This window comes from Sebastes umbrosus, chromosome 4 (genome assembly GCF_015220745.1).
Source record: "Sebastes umbrosus isolate fSebUmb1 chromosome 4, fSebUmb1.pri, whole genome shotgun sequence".
In the NCBI taxonomy this organism is placed as follows: domain Eukaryota; kingdom Metazoa; phylum Chordata; class Actinopteri; order Perciformes; family Sebastidae; genus Sebastes; species Sebastes umbrosus.
This window is the reverse complement of record NC_051272.1, coordinates 31,366,347-31,381,798: the sequence shown is the minus strand read 5'-3', so window position 1 is coordinate 31,381,798 and position 15,452 is coordinate 31,366,347. Positions and strand designations below refer to the sequence as shown.

At 38.8% G+C, this 15,452-nt stretch overlaps 2 protein-coding genes across 2 annotated transcripts in view; both read left to right on the top strand.

Moving 5' to 3' along the window:
- The first annotated feature begins 3,544 nt into the window (after positions 1 to 3,544).
- LOC119486916 overlaps positions 3,545 to 15,452 on the top strand; it is a 47,411-nt gene continuing 35,503 nt past the window's right edge. Inside the window, exons 1-12 of the mRNA XM_037767455.1 lie at positions 3,545 to 3,684; positions 4,259 to 4,260; positions 4,430 to 4,598; positions 5,118 to 5,203; positions 5,394 to 5,593; positions 5,718 to 5,856; positions 7,096 to 7,228; positions 7,336 to 7,501; positions 7,812 to 7,913; positions 8,170 to 8,292; positions 8,825 to 8,931; positions 9,059 to 9,781. Coding sequence (XP_037623383.1) covers positions 3,676 to 3,684; positions 4,259 to 4,260; positions 4,430 to 4,598; positions 5,118 to 5,203; positions 5,394 to 5,593; positions 5,718 to 5,856; positions 7,096 to 7,228; positions 7,336 to 7,501; positions 7,812 to 7,913; positions 8,170 to 8,292; positions 8,825 to 8,931; positions 9,059 to 9,781 — 1,959 coding nt within the window. The 5' untranslated portion in view covers positions 3,545 to 3,675. The remainder of the gene's footprint in view (positions 3,685 to 4,258; positions 4,261 to 4,429; positions 4,599 to 5,117; positions 5,204 to 5,393; positions 5,594 to 5,717; positions 5,857 to 7,095; positions 7,229 to 7,335; positions 7,502 to 7,811; positions 7,914 to 8,169; positions 8,293 to 8,824; positions 8,932 to 9,058; positions 9,782 to 15,452) is intronic.
- On the top strand, positions 12,639 to 13,351 carry LOC119486918 (protein mono-ADP-ribosyltransferase PARP12-like). The gene is made up of 2 exons (XM_037767457.1): positions 12,639 to 12,680; positions 12,910 to 13,351. Exons 1-2 carry the CDS (start codon positions 12,647 to 12,649, stop codon positions 13,164 to 13,166), a joined length of 291 nt encoding a protein of 96 aa, XP_037623385.1. The 5' UTR covers positions 12,639 to 12,646; the 3' UTR covers positions 13,167 to 13,351.

Sequence of the window (15,452 nt, the reverse complement as noted above, 5' to 3'; positions counted from 1 at the left end):
ATACCAAATAGGCTAGAAATGATTGAAAAGCATCATAAACCACCAAACAGAATACAGAAAGTTAGTGATTTCAGTTTTTTAGTGAACTCAGGCTGATTAATCATCATATTACACTATGATGTCTGAAGGTTGGCAAACATGCTGATCAACCATACTTATCTATCATTGACCATGATTATTGACTTGACTTTTCATCTATAAATGCGTCAAAATTGAAAATTTGACTGAAAAGAAAATCCTTGGGGATTGAGGAGTGGTGACCTCTGACCCCTACGGTGACCTCTGACCCCTACGGTGGGTAATGTCACAGAAGGCCTACTCATAAAATGCACTGACTTCACTGATACCGAATCTCCCTCCAAACTAAATTGTAAAGCTGACGGCCCTTCAATATGATCTGATCAATACAATACAATCAAACTTTATTGTTCACCAGGCTGGAAATTTGTCTTCGGCTCACAAAACACAGAAAACAACAGACATTAAAAACCAGACAGCAGTTAGTAAAAAACAAAGACAGGTTATGTTACACATTAAAACAGTTCATGTCAGTGTCTGTGGCTCAGATCTGCTCAGTCACTGTGTTGAGTTTAGAATATTGATGGCATTTGGGATGAAAGACTTTTTAAACACATGTTTAGTTGCCAGAGGGGCTCTATAGCTCCTCCCGACTGGCTGAGGAGAGGATGGGAGCTATCTGCCAGGATACTCCTCGCCTTCTTCCTCGTCCTTTCTGTAAAAAGTTGAGTCAAGGGCTTTTGGGGTTTACCAACTATTTTGCCTGCCATTGACACAATCCTAGACAGTTTATTCTTCTATCTACAGTGTAGGTGACCGTACCAGGCAGGAAGGTTAAAGGTTAAAACCCTCTCAACAATAGTTTTGTACACTAATTCTAAAATCTGCCGGCTGACACCGAGGCCACTGAGTTTCCTTAGAAGATAAAGGTCTCTGTGAGCATCTCTTGAAAATATACTCTGTATTTACAGAGAAGCTCACCTGGGTGTCCAGGACTGTACCGAGGTATTTAAAGTGTCCCACAGTTTCAACATGTTGGCCATCAAGTGAAACTAGCTCTGTGATCAAATGTTGTTTTGTGCAGCACATGATTAATTCTTTCTTCTCAGCCACATTGATTTCTAGCTGGCTAGTGTGACACCGTGTCTGAAGGGCTGTAGTGTGGGCCAGATAGGCAGCTTCACCTAGTGGGCCTGTTTCCTGTAAAAGGTCAACTAAGGCCATGTCATCCGCATACTTAAACAGTCTAAAATGTTTCTCATTGATCATAAATTCATTAGTAAAAAGAGAGAATAGCACAGGGGAAAGAACACAGCCTTGTGGGCAGCACGTCTGACATGTTCTCTCTGATCCACACAACTAACCCTGTGTTGATGTTGAGATCAATGAGCCTTTTCAGGAGAATATGCGTCTTCATTGAGTTAAAAGCTGAGCTAAAATCCGCGAATAAAGCTCTGGCATAACCTTTAGGATGCATAAGGTGTTTTGTGACTGTGTTAAGCAGAGTCAGCACAGCGTCATCTGGGCCTCTGTTGCTCTTATTTAAGCGAACTGGAGCAGATCTAGCACTGTGCTGGTCAGGTGGTTGGCAAGAACTCGTTCCATGGTTTTACACAATATGGAGGTTATTGCGATAGGCCAAAGATCATTTGGCTTACTTGCGTCGGCTTTTTTAGCACAGGCCTAATTATTGTGAATTTCCATGATTTTGATGAAGTGGCCTTCAGTCCAGTACTATTGTCATGACAGACAGAGCTTTATTCTGTCTAGCTGGCACTAATGTCATAATCGCTGGTTGAAAAATTAGCATTATCATGATGTAGAACTACTCGGCTACAGCCTTCCTAATGGAGTAAAAGGATCAGGTGGAAGTGTCAGGTGTGTTGAAAGGAGTAGCCACATAGTGCTTCTCACCTGCCGACATAAAGAAACAGCCCATAGTAAGAGTGTGATTGAGAAAAGTGTCAATTATGTGAGAGTTCTGAATAACATCTGTAGAGACCCTCCCTGTAATTTATCACACACTTTTTGGATAAAAGACATTCATGTGTTAATGAAAAGAACAAAACAAAAAAATATCTATGTATGTATTTATTTGTGTATTTATTTAGCCTATTTATCTTCTACTGTTACTTTGATCCTGTTCTTAAATAATGTTACACTTTTATAGAATGACCAAACTATCTTCTTGGCTTTTATTTTGACATGTTTGCCTTCACTTCCTGGTCACGTGACTGCCGTTCTCCGCTCTTCGATTCAAAACAGAAAATAACAGAAAGAAACTTGAAGAAACTAAATCGGATCGTTTTTTTTAATTTGTTTTTTTCGTTTTTCGTTTGGAAACAAAAAACAAACAGAGCACCACGTGATTCCGTTTTTCGTTTGTGGTTTAAAACGAAAAAACGAAAAACCCACGTGACTTCCGTTCTTCAATTCAAAACGAATAATGAGAAAAGGAATTCGCAAAAACAAACAAACGGCCCGGTTTGGGTTCGTTTTTCATTTTTTGATTCAGAAACGAAAAACGAGAAAACGGCCGTTTTCTCGTTTTTCGTTTAAAACGAAAAAATAAAAAAACGTTTTTTCCTTTCTGAATTCCAAAGGAAAAACGGAATATCCGATGATACCCAGACCCACATGACTGCTGGATTTGGGGAGCACAGGAGCATGCTCCCTGGAAACAGGTACAGGTGTGCTGACTGGGCAGCTGACACAGACAGGTGCATTGAGTGAGTTCATTCACTGTTTGAGCTTTGATTGAGGAGGTTTCCTTTGTTCCTGAGTGGGTTGAGAGGGTAGTTTATGCCATTTTATTTGATATTCTAAGTCATGTTTACTGTTGTCGCTGTAAAGTTGTACATCCAACATCTCTCTAGTTCATTCTGACATTAGTATTGTAAACAGTTCCCATGTACCCTTTACATAACTGCACATCCCCAACCAGTATGTCACGCTATTTTCGTACACCAGAGATAGCTGATACACGTACCCCTTAGACATACATACGTCCGTCCTACGAAGGTGGTTCACTTCTTACCGGTGTTGATCATCAGGGTAACTGATGCTGAACAGAACCTGCTCCTGATCAGGTCATGTTCCAGATAAGAGATACACCTCCTGCTGACCAATCAGAGCTCAGTGCGGTGATTGTATGATAATATCACACACATACTAAGAAGTTACAGTCATAATCCATTCATCAATAACACACCTTAAAGCTATTTATATCTAGATGACTATGACCGACTTTTGAGTGTTCCGTTAAAAAAAACATGTTTTTGTTGATATTTTGTTGTATTCATGTTTATTACATGCAAAGAGTCAAAGAACCAAAGCCATATAAATCTAGTTTCCATGGAAACATAAGAATGGAATGTCATCGATTACCGCTCATCGATGTCACGCTCTAAATGAAATACGATGATGTCATTCCATCGCATGACGTAACAAAGCCACACTCTAAATGGAACTACGATGATGCCATTCCAACCTATGGCGTAACAAAGCCACACTCTAAAGGAACTACGTTGAAACATTAACGAGTAGAGAAATCTGACAGCTTTCTGTTAGTCTGTAGAAAGTTGGTAACAGAGACAGTTATCAGCAGCATCCCATAACAGCACAGCAAATCTTTGCATTTGAGAGAAGACTGTAGTTATGGTACCAGTAAGTATTTATTTCCTTTTATTAACACGTTATTTTTATTATTTTTTAAGTTGATATCTCATAAAAAAGCTGGGACAGTGTATTGACTCTTTGAGTTCAAAGTCAGGGCTCTTTCTCTGCAGTTTAGTTTGCTATAATCTAGTTAAACACTGAGAGGTTCAGCTTTATTGTGTTTTGTATATCAAGTATATCAAACATATACACAACTGAGCACCAGTTTTCTTTCTTTTCTAAAAATGGGATTACTATTTATTTTCTAACAGCTTTTAAATTCAGTATGTGTGTCCCCTATCAGGTTTATTACTTCACCTACTGGCTATACTACAGTAGGTGAGGTCATTTGTGTTAATGTATATACTACTATACTGTAATTACTTGTTTAATTACATTTTGCTCTCCTTCACTTGGTTCAAAGTCTTATTATACATTTAAAAATGTCAACTACATTACAGTGTGTTGTAAAGCATTTCATTGTTTCAATGCTTAATAGAACAAAGACTGTAGATGAAACAGTTTATGCTCAATTTGAACATCGTTGCACTGTCTTGTGCTCGATCTGGGAACAGATTTGAAGATGTTTCTGATTACTTGGACCCTCTTTCATCACAGATCTTTAATTTACGCTCCTGCCTAAACAGAAATAATTATCATCATTGTTTTAAATTCTGTTCAATGTTTAAATTCTGTTCAATGTTTAAATTCTGTTTTATGTTCAGCTCAAGAAACTAGTGCGAATGGCACCAAGGAGGAGGTTTCCTATCAAAGACAAGCCCCAGGCCACCCGGGCCCTGAAGTTCATCCAGCTCCAGCTGATGGAGCTGGCCAAAGACTGTGACAACAAGCTGAAGAACGGTCAGGTCAGCCCCAACTGCTTTGTGGAGCTGGAAACCCAACTGGAGAAGATTCTCCACGAGGTAGGCCTTTCTCATCTTTGAGGCATTTTTTAAAAGGCTATAACATGTGATCAAACCAATTTCAGTGTATCAACATACAGTGCTGGCAGTAATTGTAATAGCAAAACAGCCAATCAGTTAAAAGTGCCAAAAAGAGAATTCCACTGAATTAAATAAACGTGAGCTTAATAAAGCCAGGTCTGTCAGGTCACTGGTTTTAGTCTGTTTGAGCAGATTATTTTTTAATGCCCTTTAACGTATTATAATTCCAAAAGGTCATATTGTGTTTTTTTTTAATAATATCATTGTACTTGTATTTGTTCACTTACAGACTGCAAAGCAATATAGAGTTGTAATATGATTATTGTTTATAATTCCACTGAAGGTGTATTTAAATTTAAAGTATTACACAGTCCCATTGGATAAACTGAAAAAAGGCTGGGTTGTCAAGCTCAAAACAAGGCTGCTTTTCTGATATACCTTTAGCTTAATATACATTTTGTATTTCAACCTTTTTTGTCCTTCCTGCGTTTGATTTAGACCCGCGCAGCCTGCAAGCCTCCTCCAACAAAACCGGCGAAGAGGGACTTCAAAATCATCAGAGAGGTTTCCCGTGGCGCCTTTGGGTGAGTAAGACAGACTGCTTTCTTTGTGTTCAGACTGACTCTTCGGATAGGGCAGAGAGTCCAGTCAAAGCAGAAAAGAACTTGAAATGTGTTGTAGAATTGTTTTGTCCCATCTGAACAGTTTCTTTTCAAATCAGAGCTGATATTCAGTCATAGAAGCTGCTCACATTTCCTTTTCCCTCTTATCCAGGACTGTAAACCTTGTGTGGCACATCAAGACCAAGGAGATCTTTGCGATGAAGCAGATTGCACTGAAATACCCCAGCCAGAGAGCTGATGTTCTGTTGGAACGGGACATGCTCACCTACCTTGACCACCCCCTCGTCGTGCCCATGTACTGCTCGTTTGAGACAGTAGGCCAAATGTACATGACGATGGAGTATGTGAAAGGTAAGGAGTTTTTTCTGGATTGGTCATGCATGCATGTACACTATATCCACTGTACACATCTGACACACACTAAGAAGACCTAAACATAGCATCTGACCTGTTATGTCTCTCTCTAACCTTGTAGGTGGGGATCTTGAAGACTTGTTGGAAAAGGAAAAGCATTTTCGTATGGACATGGCCCATTTCTACATGGCAGAGCTTGTCTTGGCTGTGGAGTACATCCACAGCTACGGCATCCTGCACATGGACCTCAAACCCAGCAAGTGAGTTCTCAACCTGTCTCTTAAGAGAGGACATCTTGAACATTTTGTATTATTTTTCGATGTCTGGTTTTAGGCCCTCCTTAGTTACTGTTACTACGCTTGTCATGCTTTTCGTTCTTGCATGGTACAGTTTACAACAACATCGGTGGCAGATATACCATTTGAGATTTCTAATTTCTCGGTCATCGGCTGGATATTAGAAGCTGCTACTGACGTTATTTCATGAGTTGGTGGAAAACACAGTCTCTGGCTGACTTTTCGTTTCCAACTGACCCATTTTAAAGCTAGAAAGGCACTTGGAGAGCGCAGACCTCCACTGTTTATTTATAATTAATTTATACATTTCATTTATACATATAAACACTGTTTAAAGCCATTCCTTTGCTCTTATATTTTTGGTTTAGGAAACTCAAAGCCTGACAGAACTGACATGCCTACATATAGTTGCTCAGCTGTGATTGGACGATTGCTGTTCAGGGGAGGGGTTTAACAAATCTTTTTTTAAGTTGGAGCAGAATTTACAGAAACTCTCCCAGTATTGATATTCTTTATATTTTTTACACAATCTTAAGTCAGAATGTGCGTGACTAGTTTAGGCCGTATTCTATCTAGTAATGTATCTATTACAGGGCTGTCAAAGTTAACGCGATAATAACGGGTTAATGCAAATTCCCTTTAACGTCACTAACTTCTTTAACGCATTAACACAATTGATATTCTGGAGGTTGTACTGGGATCAGTTTTAAATATACAGTGAAGATACTGGTATCATATGAAACTAGAAAAACCTAAGGAATCCATTGGTACCAATGTCATAGCTTGTCGCGAAGGAGGTTAAATACTGCTGCTAAACTTCTGCTAAATTTTGGCGAGGGGGTCGAAGTGTTCCCTTGACCTCTGACCTCAAGATATGTGAATGAAAATGAGTTCTATGGGTACCCACGAGTCTCCTCTTTACAGACTAGCCCACTTTATGATAATCATGCAGTTTGTGGCAAGTAAAAGTCAAGTCAGCACACTGACACACTGACAGCTGTTGTTGTCGGTTGGGCTGCAGTTTGCATGTTACGATTTGGGCATATTTTTTATGCTAAATGCAGTACCTGTTTAATTGACAAAAGTATTCTGTGTAGCCCAGAAACCCCCAATGACTTTCCTATTTGGCTCGCTTGCTATTGAAGTGGAATAGTCCTGGCATATAGTCTAACATGAGACATGTTCTGCTTCCCTCCATTGTAGTCTGTTGATCACTAAAGAGGGACACATCAAGGTGGCTGATTTCGGGCTGTCCAAGATTGGGTCAGTCAGCACGGCAGCCTTGATGACTGAAGCAGACTGTCGGCGAAATGCCAGAGAGTTCACCGACACAGAGGTTAGTCTCTTCTCTTCTCCACTTATTTAAACTTGTGTAAATCCTGTGTTATATGTATTTTCGTACTTCATTTTCCGTTTCCTCCCCTCTTTCATGTCCTCCTACAGACATGCGGCACACCTGTCTTCATGGCCCCAGAACTGTACCTAAAGACGGGCTATGGGAAGCCCGTAGACTGGTGGGCCGCAGGAGTGATTCTCTATAATCTCCTGTACGGTGTAGTACCTTTCGATGGCAACAATAAAAAAGAGGTCGCTAAACTTGTGACCGAAGGTAAGAATCTTTAGCTCCATTCATTATCTTCTCATCACATGCAACCTTCTACACATTTGTCATTCTAGCAGTTCTGAATGAATCTTTCTGTATTTTAAAACTGATTCAAAATGCACCCACTTTGAGATTTAACTTTAAAAATCTGGCACAAAGTAGCTTTCATTTCTTGTTTCTTTTAAATTTGGGATTTATTTCTTTACGCTAGGTTTATGATGTTTTCCTCTAAGAATTATGTCATTCAGTCCCTTTGGTGATGTCAATTAAATGTAAATTCCTTGATCAGATCAACTGATATGTGCTTCTTTTCCAGATGACATCCACTTTCCAGATGGGGGACATCCCAGCCTGGAGTTTGCCAGGCAGCTCATCAGTGGTCTCTTGGAAAAGGACCCTGTGAGGCGTTTGGGTACACGTAAGTGACAGCTTTACTAATGATAGACAGTATGAGAAACAGAGAAACTGCATTTTTATTAGAATACTAACTGGTGTCATGGTTAGAGGTGCGGTGCGCTACATACTGTATGAAGGGAAAATGTAGTCCATAGCGAGACTAGACCCTGAGACCTCCAGAGACCTTTGAACGTAGTGTGGAGTGTTTGGATCAGGTGCCAGGCCCAACATGTGTAGATGTACAAACTAACTGTTTGATTGTGTCACTTTTTATCCAGGAGGAGCCAGTGAGGTGAAAAGACACCCGTTCTTCCAGGGTGTGGACTGGAAGAAGCTCCCCTATGAGACACCTCCATATGTCCCTGATGTGAAAAAGATGCTGGACGGCAGCAGCTTTTCATGTATTTATCTCTCATATATTCCTTTTTTATTTCTATTCCAATTTGGTAATGCAGTGATATCTTTCACCGGTTGTCCACGTTAGGTCAGATAATCCTTTATTATATGTTGATGTAAAGTGTTCCAGCAGCAGAAGGAGCTGCTGTATCTCTCTTTCACTGAAGGAGCTATTTATAGTCCATCTTTGGAACATTGTAGTTTCACCACGGCACCACCGGCGTCACTAACATCCGCCGCCATCGCATCATAATCACGGCGCAGAGTGCAGTCGGATTCTCTTAACACCACGGTTGTCTTTTCCCTAAGTCCTCATGAATTCTCCTTCACATCTTTCCTTGACCTCATGACGTTTTCCATGGAGGTCAAGGAAAAGTGGACAGGAAAAGACATTCTTTTTTGACTTTTCGACCGCAGCCAAAGACTCATGTCTGACATGAGGAGTAGACTTGATTTTTCAGTAATGTCTGGTGTGAATTTCAATTAGAATAAATATGTCAGCCTTTCCCATGACTTAACGCATGTTGGTTGTTGCAGGTACTCCTTCAAAGCTGCGCCTCACATCCTCTGATTCTGATGATGACTATGACGAACCACCTACGGGGCAAACAAACTTCTGCACTGTTGCCTTCCGCTTCAACAAGGTAGGGTACAGTTTCTTCTCCAGCTCCTCACCCCTCACTGCTGTTTGAGGTTGTCTAAATCTGTTTCTCACTGTTGAATACACATTGAATGTAAATAACTGACAGCAGTTTTCTCTTAAAACTCCAGGTGTACGGCAGCCCAATGCCCCTGTCCCCCTGCACGCCTATGAATCGGCGCCTGTTGTCAGCAAAGCCGGGAGACAGCGAGGCAAAGGAGGAGCAGCAGGAAATTGAGGCGTCTGATGAAGGTTTTTCTGACGAAGAGGACTCCGACGACATGGGTTTCAGTGAAGCCTGTCTCGGACAAAGTGGACATGGCGAAAGTCAATCTGACAATTCTTCACCTTCCCCCCACCACTCCGCTCCAGGCCAAATGGACTCAGTCTACTTTGACAGTGATTCTGATGGAGAGGACAACAGCAAATTTAATTTCAGATTACCCTGTCTCCGACAAAGTGGACGGGACGAAAGTCAATCTGACTCCGCCCCTACACCTCCCCCCCACCACGCTGCTCCAGTCCAAATGGACTCAGAATACATTGACAGGGATTCTGAATGGGAGGACATCAGTCAGCATTCCAGTGAAGCCTCTCTCCGACAAAGTGGACAGGACGAAAGTCAATGTGACTCCACCCCTTCACCTGCCCCCCACCACGCGTCTCCAGTCCAAATGGACCCAGTGGAAGAGTGCCTGAGCAAGGACCTGCTCGATGCCACCTGGTCCCTGCTGGACATCCAGGTCCAGATGGCCGAGCTGGCCAGAGACTTAAGCAACACGCTGCAGAACGATCTGGTCAGGCCCGACTACTTTATGGAGCTCCACAGCCAACTGGTGGATATTCTCCAGGAGGTAGGCCTTTCTCATCTTTGAGGCATTTTTTTTTTTCCAGCCGATTCACTTGTTTATACATTGTCAAAAGTTCAGATAACAAACAGGAAACTTCGGACAAGCATCGATCAGATTGGACAGAATATTTAACAAAATTGAACACACTTTTTAAATCTTATTAACAAGGCACTCACTTTTCAGTGCTTGTGGCTGCTTTTCTGATATACCTTTAGTTAGCTTAATATACTTTTAATATTTTATTTATTTATTTATTACATAACGTTTTTGTCCTTCCTGTGTTTGATTTAGACCCACAAAGCCACCTGCAAGCCCACTGTTGAGGACGTCTCCAGTGAGGAGGACAGGGAACCAAATAATCAAGGCAGATGGCCACCCACCCAGAGCCCGGTTCTGCTCAAGGTTTCTACCCGTTAAAGGGGAGTGTTTCCTTGCTACAGCGCATAACCACAACTGTGCAATGCTCATGGGGTCTTACCCATATATATACGTATATATGTGATATCTATACGTATATATGTGATATATATATACGTATATGTGATATATACACATATATATACAATATACATATGCATGTATACTGTATATATGTGATATACTGTATATATATGTGATATGTATATATATGTGTGTGTGTGTGTGTGTGTGTGTGTGTGTATATATATATATATATATATGTGTGTGATATATATATACGTATATATGTGATATATACACATATATATACAATATACATATGCATGTATACTGTATATATGTGATATACTGAATATATATGTGATATATATATATATTTGTGTGTGTGTGTGTGTGTGTGTGTATATATATACGTGTGTATATATATATATATATACATATAATGTATAAATATATAAATAAAAAATGTTAAATTTAAAATCACGGTGGATGTAATGAAGCTTTCTGAACATAATGTGTGTTTATATATGTGTGTATGAATTATATATATATATATATAATGTATAAATATATAAATACAAAATTGAAAATCACGGTGGATGTAATGAAGCTTTCTGAACATAACAGTAAGACTAACTATTAAAGGGTTAGTGTGTGTTGATGATGATCATGCAATGATTGTTGAATTCTTGAAGCAACCTAGAAATGTAACAGTCAAATTGAGTGAACATAAGCAGTTACAGCTGCTAAATGAAGCAATATAATATAATAGTTTAAAAAACTATTTCTGCTTTTTCTGCGGAAAATGTGTGTGAGTGCTGACAGCTGAAATTAATTGCAAAGCATTGCTGAAAATACAGAAATCTAAAAGCGCAAATGTGGAATAGACTTCTAGAAAGTAGTGTTTGGATAGAGTAAACCTTTTAAACTATAAGTCAGTGGACGGAAAGTATTTGCACGAAATAACCCTTTAAGTTATTAGAAAGTAGTATTTGGGTAGAATTGACTTTTATTTTGAAACATTAGGTCCATCCCTAGTTTCCTGTTAACATACAGTGAGAGTTGGGGATTTTATTTTTTTTAATTTATTTATTTTTTAAATGATATTATTTTTTTAAGGAGATCAGTTAGATAGGAAGGGGCGTGTCCATTTACAATTTAAAGTCTGATCTGACATGGATGAGTAGCCAATGATGGTAATACTGGTGTAATATGCCCTCTTCACAGCAGCCATTTTGACATGTCATGGCATGATAATCACAGGTGTAATTAATAACATTGATTATGGCTAGTTAGTTAGTTAGTTTTTTTTGTTTTGATTGTCTATCTCGAGTCATTTCACTGCTCTTTTTGCCCTCTCTTGTTTTATTCATACTGTGTGATTTAAAATTGTTGTTTGTTTGTGTGGACCCCAGGAGGACTATAGTGACCACTTTGTGTAAGTTAATTGACATCCAAATACAGGATAAAGAATGACTAGAGCTTTTATATGGTCTTGCAATGAAAGGTAACACTTCATTTTACAGGTCTGCAGATTTCATGGTAATTAGATGATAATTAGCAAGTTACCTATCTGAAATTTCTTTGGAATCACTGCCAAATTACCCCAATATTTACCTCACAATTTATCGAAAATCACTTTATTATAAACATTATTTAACAGTTATATGCTAAAATAGCATTTAATGGTTAAAATAGGGCCCATAGGCCATAACTAATAGAAGACACTTCTGATCAGGCACAAATCTCACCATTATTGGTAGCTAATGTAATGATTCAGGGAGTTTTAAAAAAAAATTAATTTCAAGTTATAAGTTTCAAGTTATATGCTCATTATTATCTATTTACCAGCAGACATGGAAATAAAGCATATCAATTAACTTTGTATTCTTTTCCTGGAATAGTATTAAAGCAATTGGGAAATAGCGGAATATAATGAATTAGAAATCGTGTATTTTGAACTACATTAATAATGTAGTGATTTGAACTATATTATACTATACTATATGTACCTGTAGGGAGATACTGTAAATATGTCCATTGAAACAAGGTGGAACACAAAGTATCATTATTGCTATGAGGTAAGTAAGTTGGTTTGATGGCTGAAAATATTCATTAACAAGGTCTTGTCATTAAAATTTAGTCAAGTCATTTTGAGGCAGAAAAAAACTTTCAGTGACAAGGTAGGAGCTGCAATCAGTTTTTGGCAGGTGAAAACAGTATTTTATGGGTTGCAATGGTCCTTTAAAGGAATTTCAGCAGGTAAAAAGGACTGAGTGGGCTATGATCTGTCAGATCTAATCCTCATAAATGAAATAAAAAAACTCACTGAATCACTGAAAAAACTTTCAGTCACAGCAATTTATGGTTTGTAGGTAGGTAAAATAACGAAGAGTCATAATTGCAAAAGAAACCTTTTCTTTATTTGATATAATAATTGACTGGAGGATGTGTGGTGTCCACGGCGCGGCCTACGGCAAAGGTACAGTAAAACAGCTTCAGCAGCCATTCCAGTAACGTGATGAATATACAGTATACAATGTGCACAAGCCACAAAAGAAATGTTATTTTGGTATGGGAGCAGTAAACTCTAATTCCAGATTCGTCAGGCTTTTAGAACTGGAAAAAAAGCAGCATACTTATACCATGGCAGTAGAAAAGAACCTATCACACTTGGACTGAGTCAGTAGTAATGCTCTCTCATCTTTTAGGGAGTTACTTTGCCAGAGATGCGTCCTACTCCAACATATATGCCAGGGCCAAAAGAAACCTGAACAAGATCATGTTTGTTGCTCTGGTCCTGGTGGGGGAGTACACCAAGGGAAGCAGCAGCTACGTCCGGCCCCCACCAAAAGGAAACGGCACAACCCTCTACGACAGTTGTGTTGACAGCAAGAGCGACCCCAGCATCTATGTTGTCTTTGAAAAACAACAGATTTATCCAGAGTATATCATCGACTACTCATAAGTCACAATGCTGTTGTTTTCCTTTGCCGAATGGTCAGGGGTAAATCTCTATTAAGGGATGATCTTTACTTTGACTAGAAGCAGTTAGTGGCTTTGTTAGAGGTTTGTGGAGTTCTACAGTGGTGGAAGAAGTATCAACACCACAATGTAAGAATACAAATAAAAGTTCTGCTTTCAAAATCTTAAGTAAAAGAACAATCCATAATTTTATGAACTGATAATGTTACAATATTTTCCAAGGAGAAAATAGAGGTAGTCAATGGGATTTTTTTGTGCAACTATTGTGTCCTGATGAAATGTGTCAGAAAATACTTATTGCAGAATGTATACCTAGAACATAATGCTATTCTTCTAGCGCTAGTCTTTTGTTGTGATTGGTGTCTATGTTGTCGTGATAACACTGTCTGCTGGCAGTCTACATGAAGGATGCTGAGGACGACAAATAGTCTGGTGTTCAGATATGGAATGAAATTAAGTTATATAATAAACATATTACAAACAGCCATTAAAGTAGTCAATGTCATTATATAACGATAGAACAAACCAACAAAGAGAAATCTCATCATCACACGTGTTAATATTTAATTACACAGAAGCGGCATTTGGCCAGTTTTAAATGTACATCGTTCACACAGGCACATTCAGTCGTCTGCCATGTGTCTTTATGAGATCAATGATTGAAAAAACCCTAAAAAGAAAACAAGACGACAGAACACAAGAAATATAACATCCCGCAACATCAGAAAGGCACCAGAGACGCTCTTCTTAAGACTGAAATAACTAACTTAGAGACAGATTGATATATGGGCTTCTGTCTTAATGTAAATCAGAGTTTGTACAGTATCAGCTGTATGACTCCGTGGGAGCTGCATATGCAACCGTTTTTCTAGCTTTTTTAGCTATTGAACATGTTTATTCAACATTGGGCTGTAATTTAAAAGGGCAAAGTGATTATGGATGTGTTATTCACAACAACCAGTGCTCCTATTGAGAGAGTGGTGATCAATACCCTGACAGGCCAGTAGAGGTCACTGGCTAGTCGAACCAGTGCTGGTAGAAGAGGGAATAACACCAGGTAGGCATCGGTCAGGCCTTCTTAAATTAATTTGACAACATGCGCCCACCTTGTCATTATCTGTATAGAAAACACTTTTCATAAAGAGCATAGACCACATGTAAAAATCTGTTGATACATCTGTTAGAATCTAAGCTAACACTCCTCAAGGAGAGACACTGAATCCTGCTGTTTTTCTGGATACTACTGCCTCATTTCAAGATACTGAAACTTGCTTGATAAAGGTCTGTAGCCGGAGCTACAGGGGCCATGGCCATCTTGTCTGACCAACTGAGTATTGATAACTAAATTACATTAGCATCTGCTGTGCAGAGACATATCTGTGTACCATTAAAAACCTGGAACATAACTGTTAATCGTTTTATTTTAAAACGGAGTGCATATTCTCCTTAACTAAGGAGTGTTTCTCTTTCAGCTCTCTATTTCTTTTAGCAATAAAAAAACAAGATGTGATAACAGCATGGACTTTATTCATCCAAGGCTGGACATACTGATCAAGTAATAAAAATATAATCCCCTCAGTAAAACACAGTACAGAACAATGTGATGAAACAAAACAAACAAAATGTAACGATTAACATTAACATATTTGGGGGTTACATGGTACGTAAAATATTGCTGCTTTTCAGTGTTCTTCAATGTGGAAATGTGACAAAGTGCAGTAATATGTTGTTGAAAGTGGAGGTCACATGGGTCTGGGTATCATCGGATATTCCGTTTTTCCTTTGGAATTCAGAAAGGAAAAAACGTTTTTTTATTTTTTCGTTTTAAACCAAAAACCAGGAAACGGCCGTTTTCCCGTTTTTCGTTTCTGAATCAAAAAATGAAAAACGAACCCAAACCGAGCCGTTTGTTTGTTTTTGCGAATTCCTTTTCTCATTATTCGTTTTGAATTGAAGAACGGAAGTCACGTGGGTTTTTCGTTTTTTCGTTTTAAACCACAAACGAAAAACGGAATCACGTGGTGCTCTGTTTGTTTTTTGTTTCCAAACGAAAAACGAAAAAAACAAATTAAAAAAACGATCCGATTCAGTTTCTTCAAGTTTCTTTCTGTTATTTTCTGTTTTGAATCGAAGAGCGGAGAACGGCAGTCACGTGACCAGGAAGTGAAGGCAAACATGTCAAAATAAAAGCCAAGAAGATAGTTTGGTCATTCTATAAAAGTGTAACATTATTTAAGAACAGGATCAAAGTAACAGTAGAAGATAAATA

Coding starts and splice junctions, on each gene's coding strand:
- LOC119486918 (XM_037767457.1), top strand. CDS start 12,647: ATGTGTGGTGTCCACGGCGCGGCCTACGGCAAAG. Junction 12,681..12,909: donor CGGCGCGGCCTACGGCAAAG/GTACAGTAAAAC, acceptor CTCATCTTTTAG/GGAGTTACTTTGCCAGAGAT.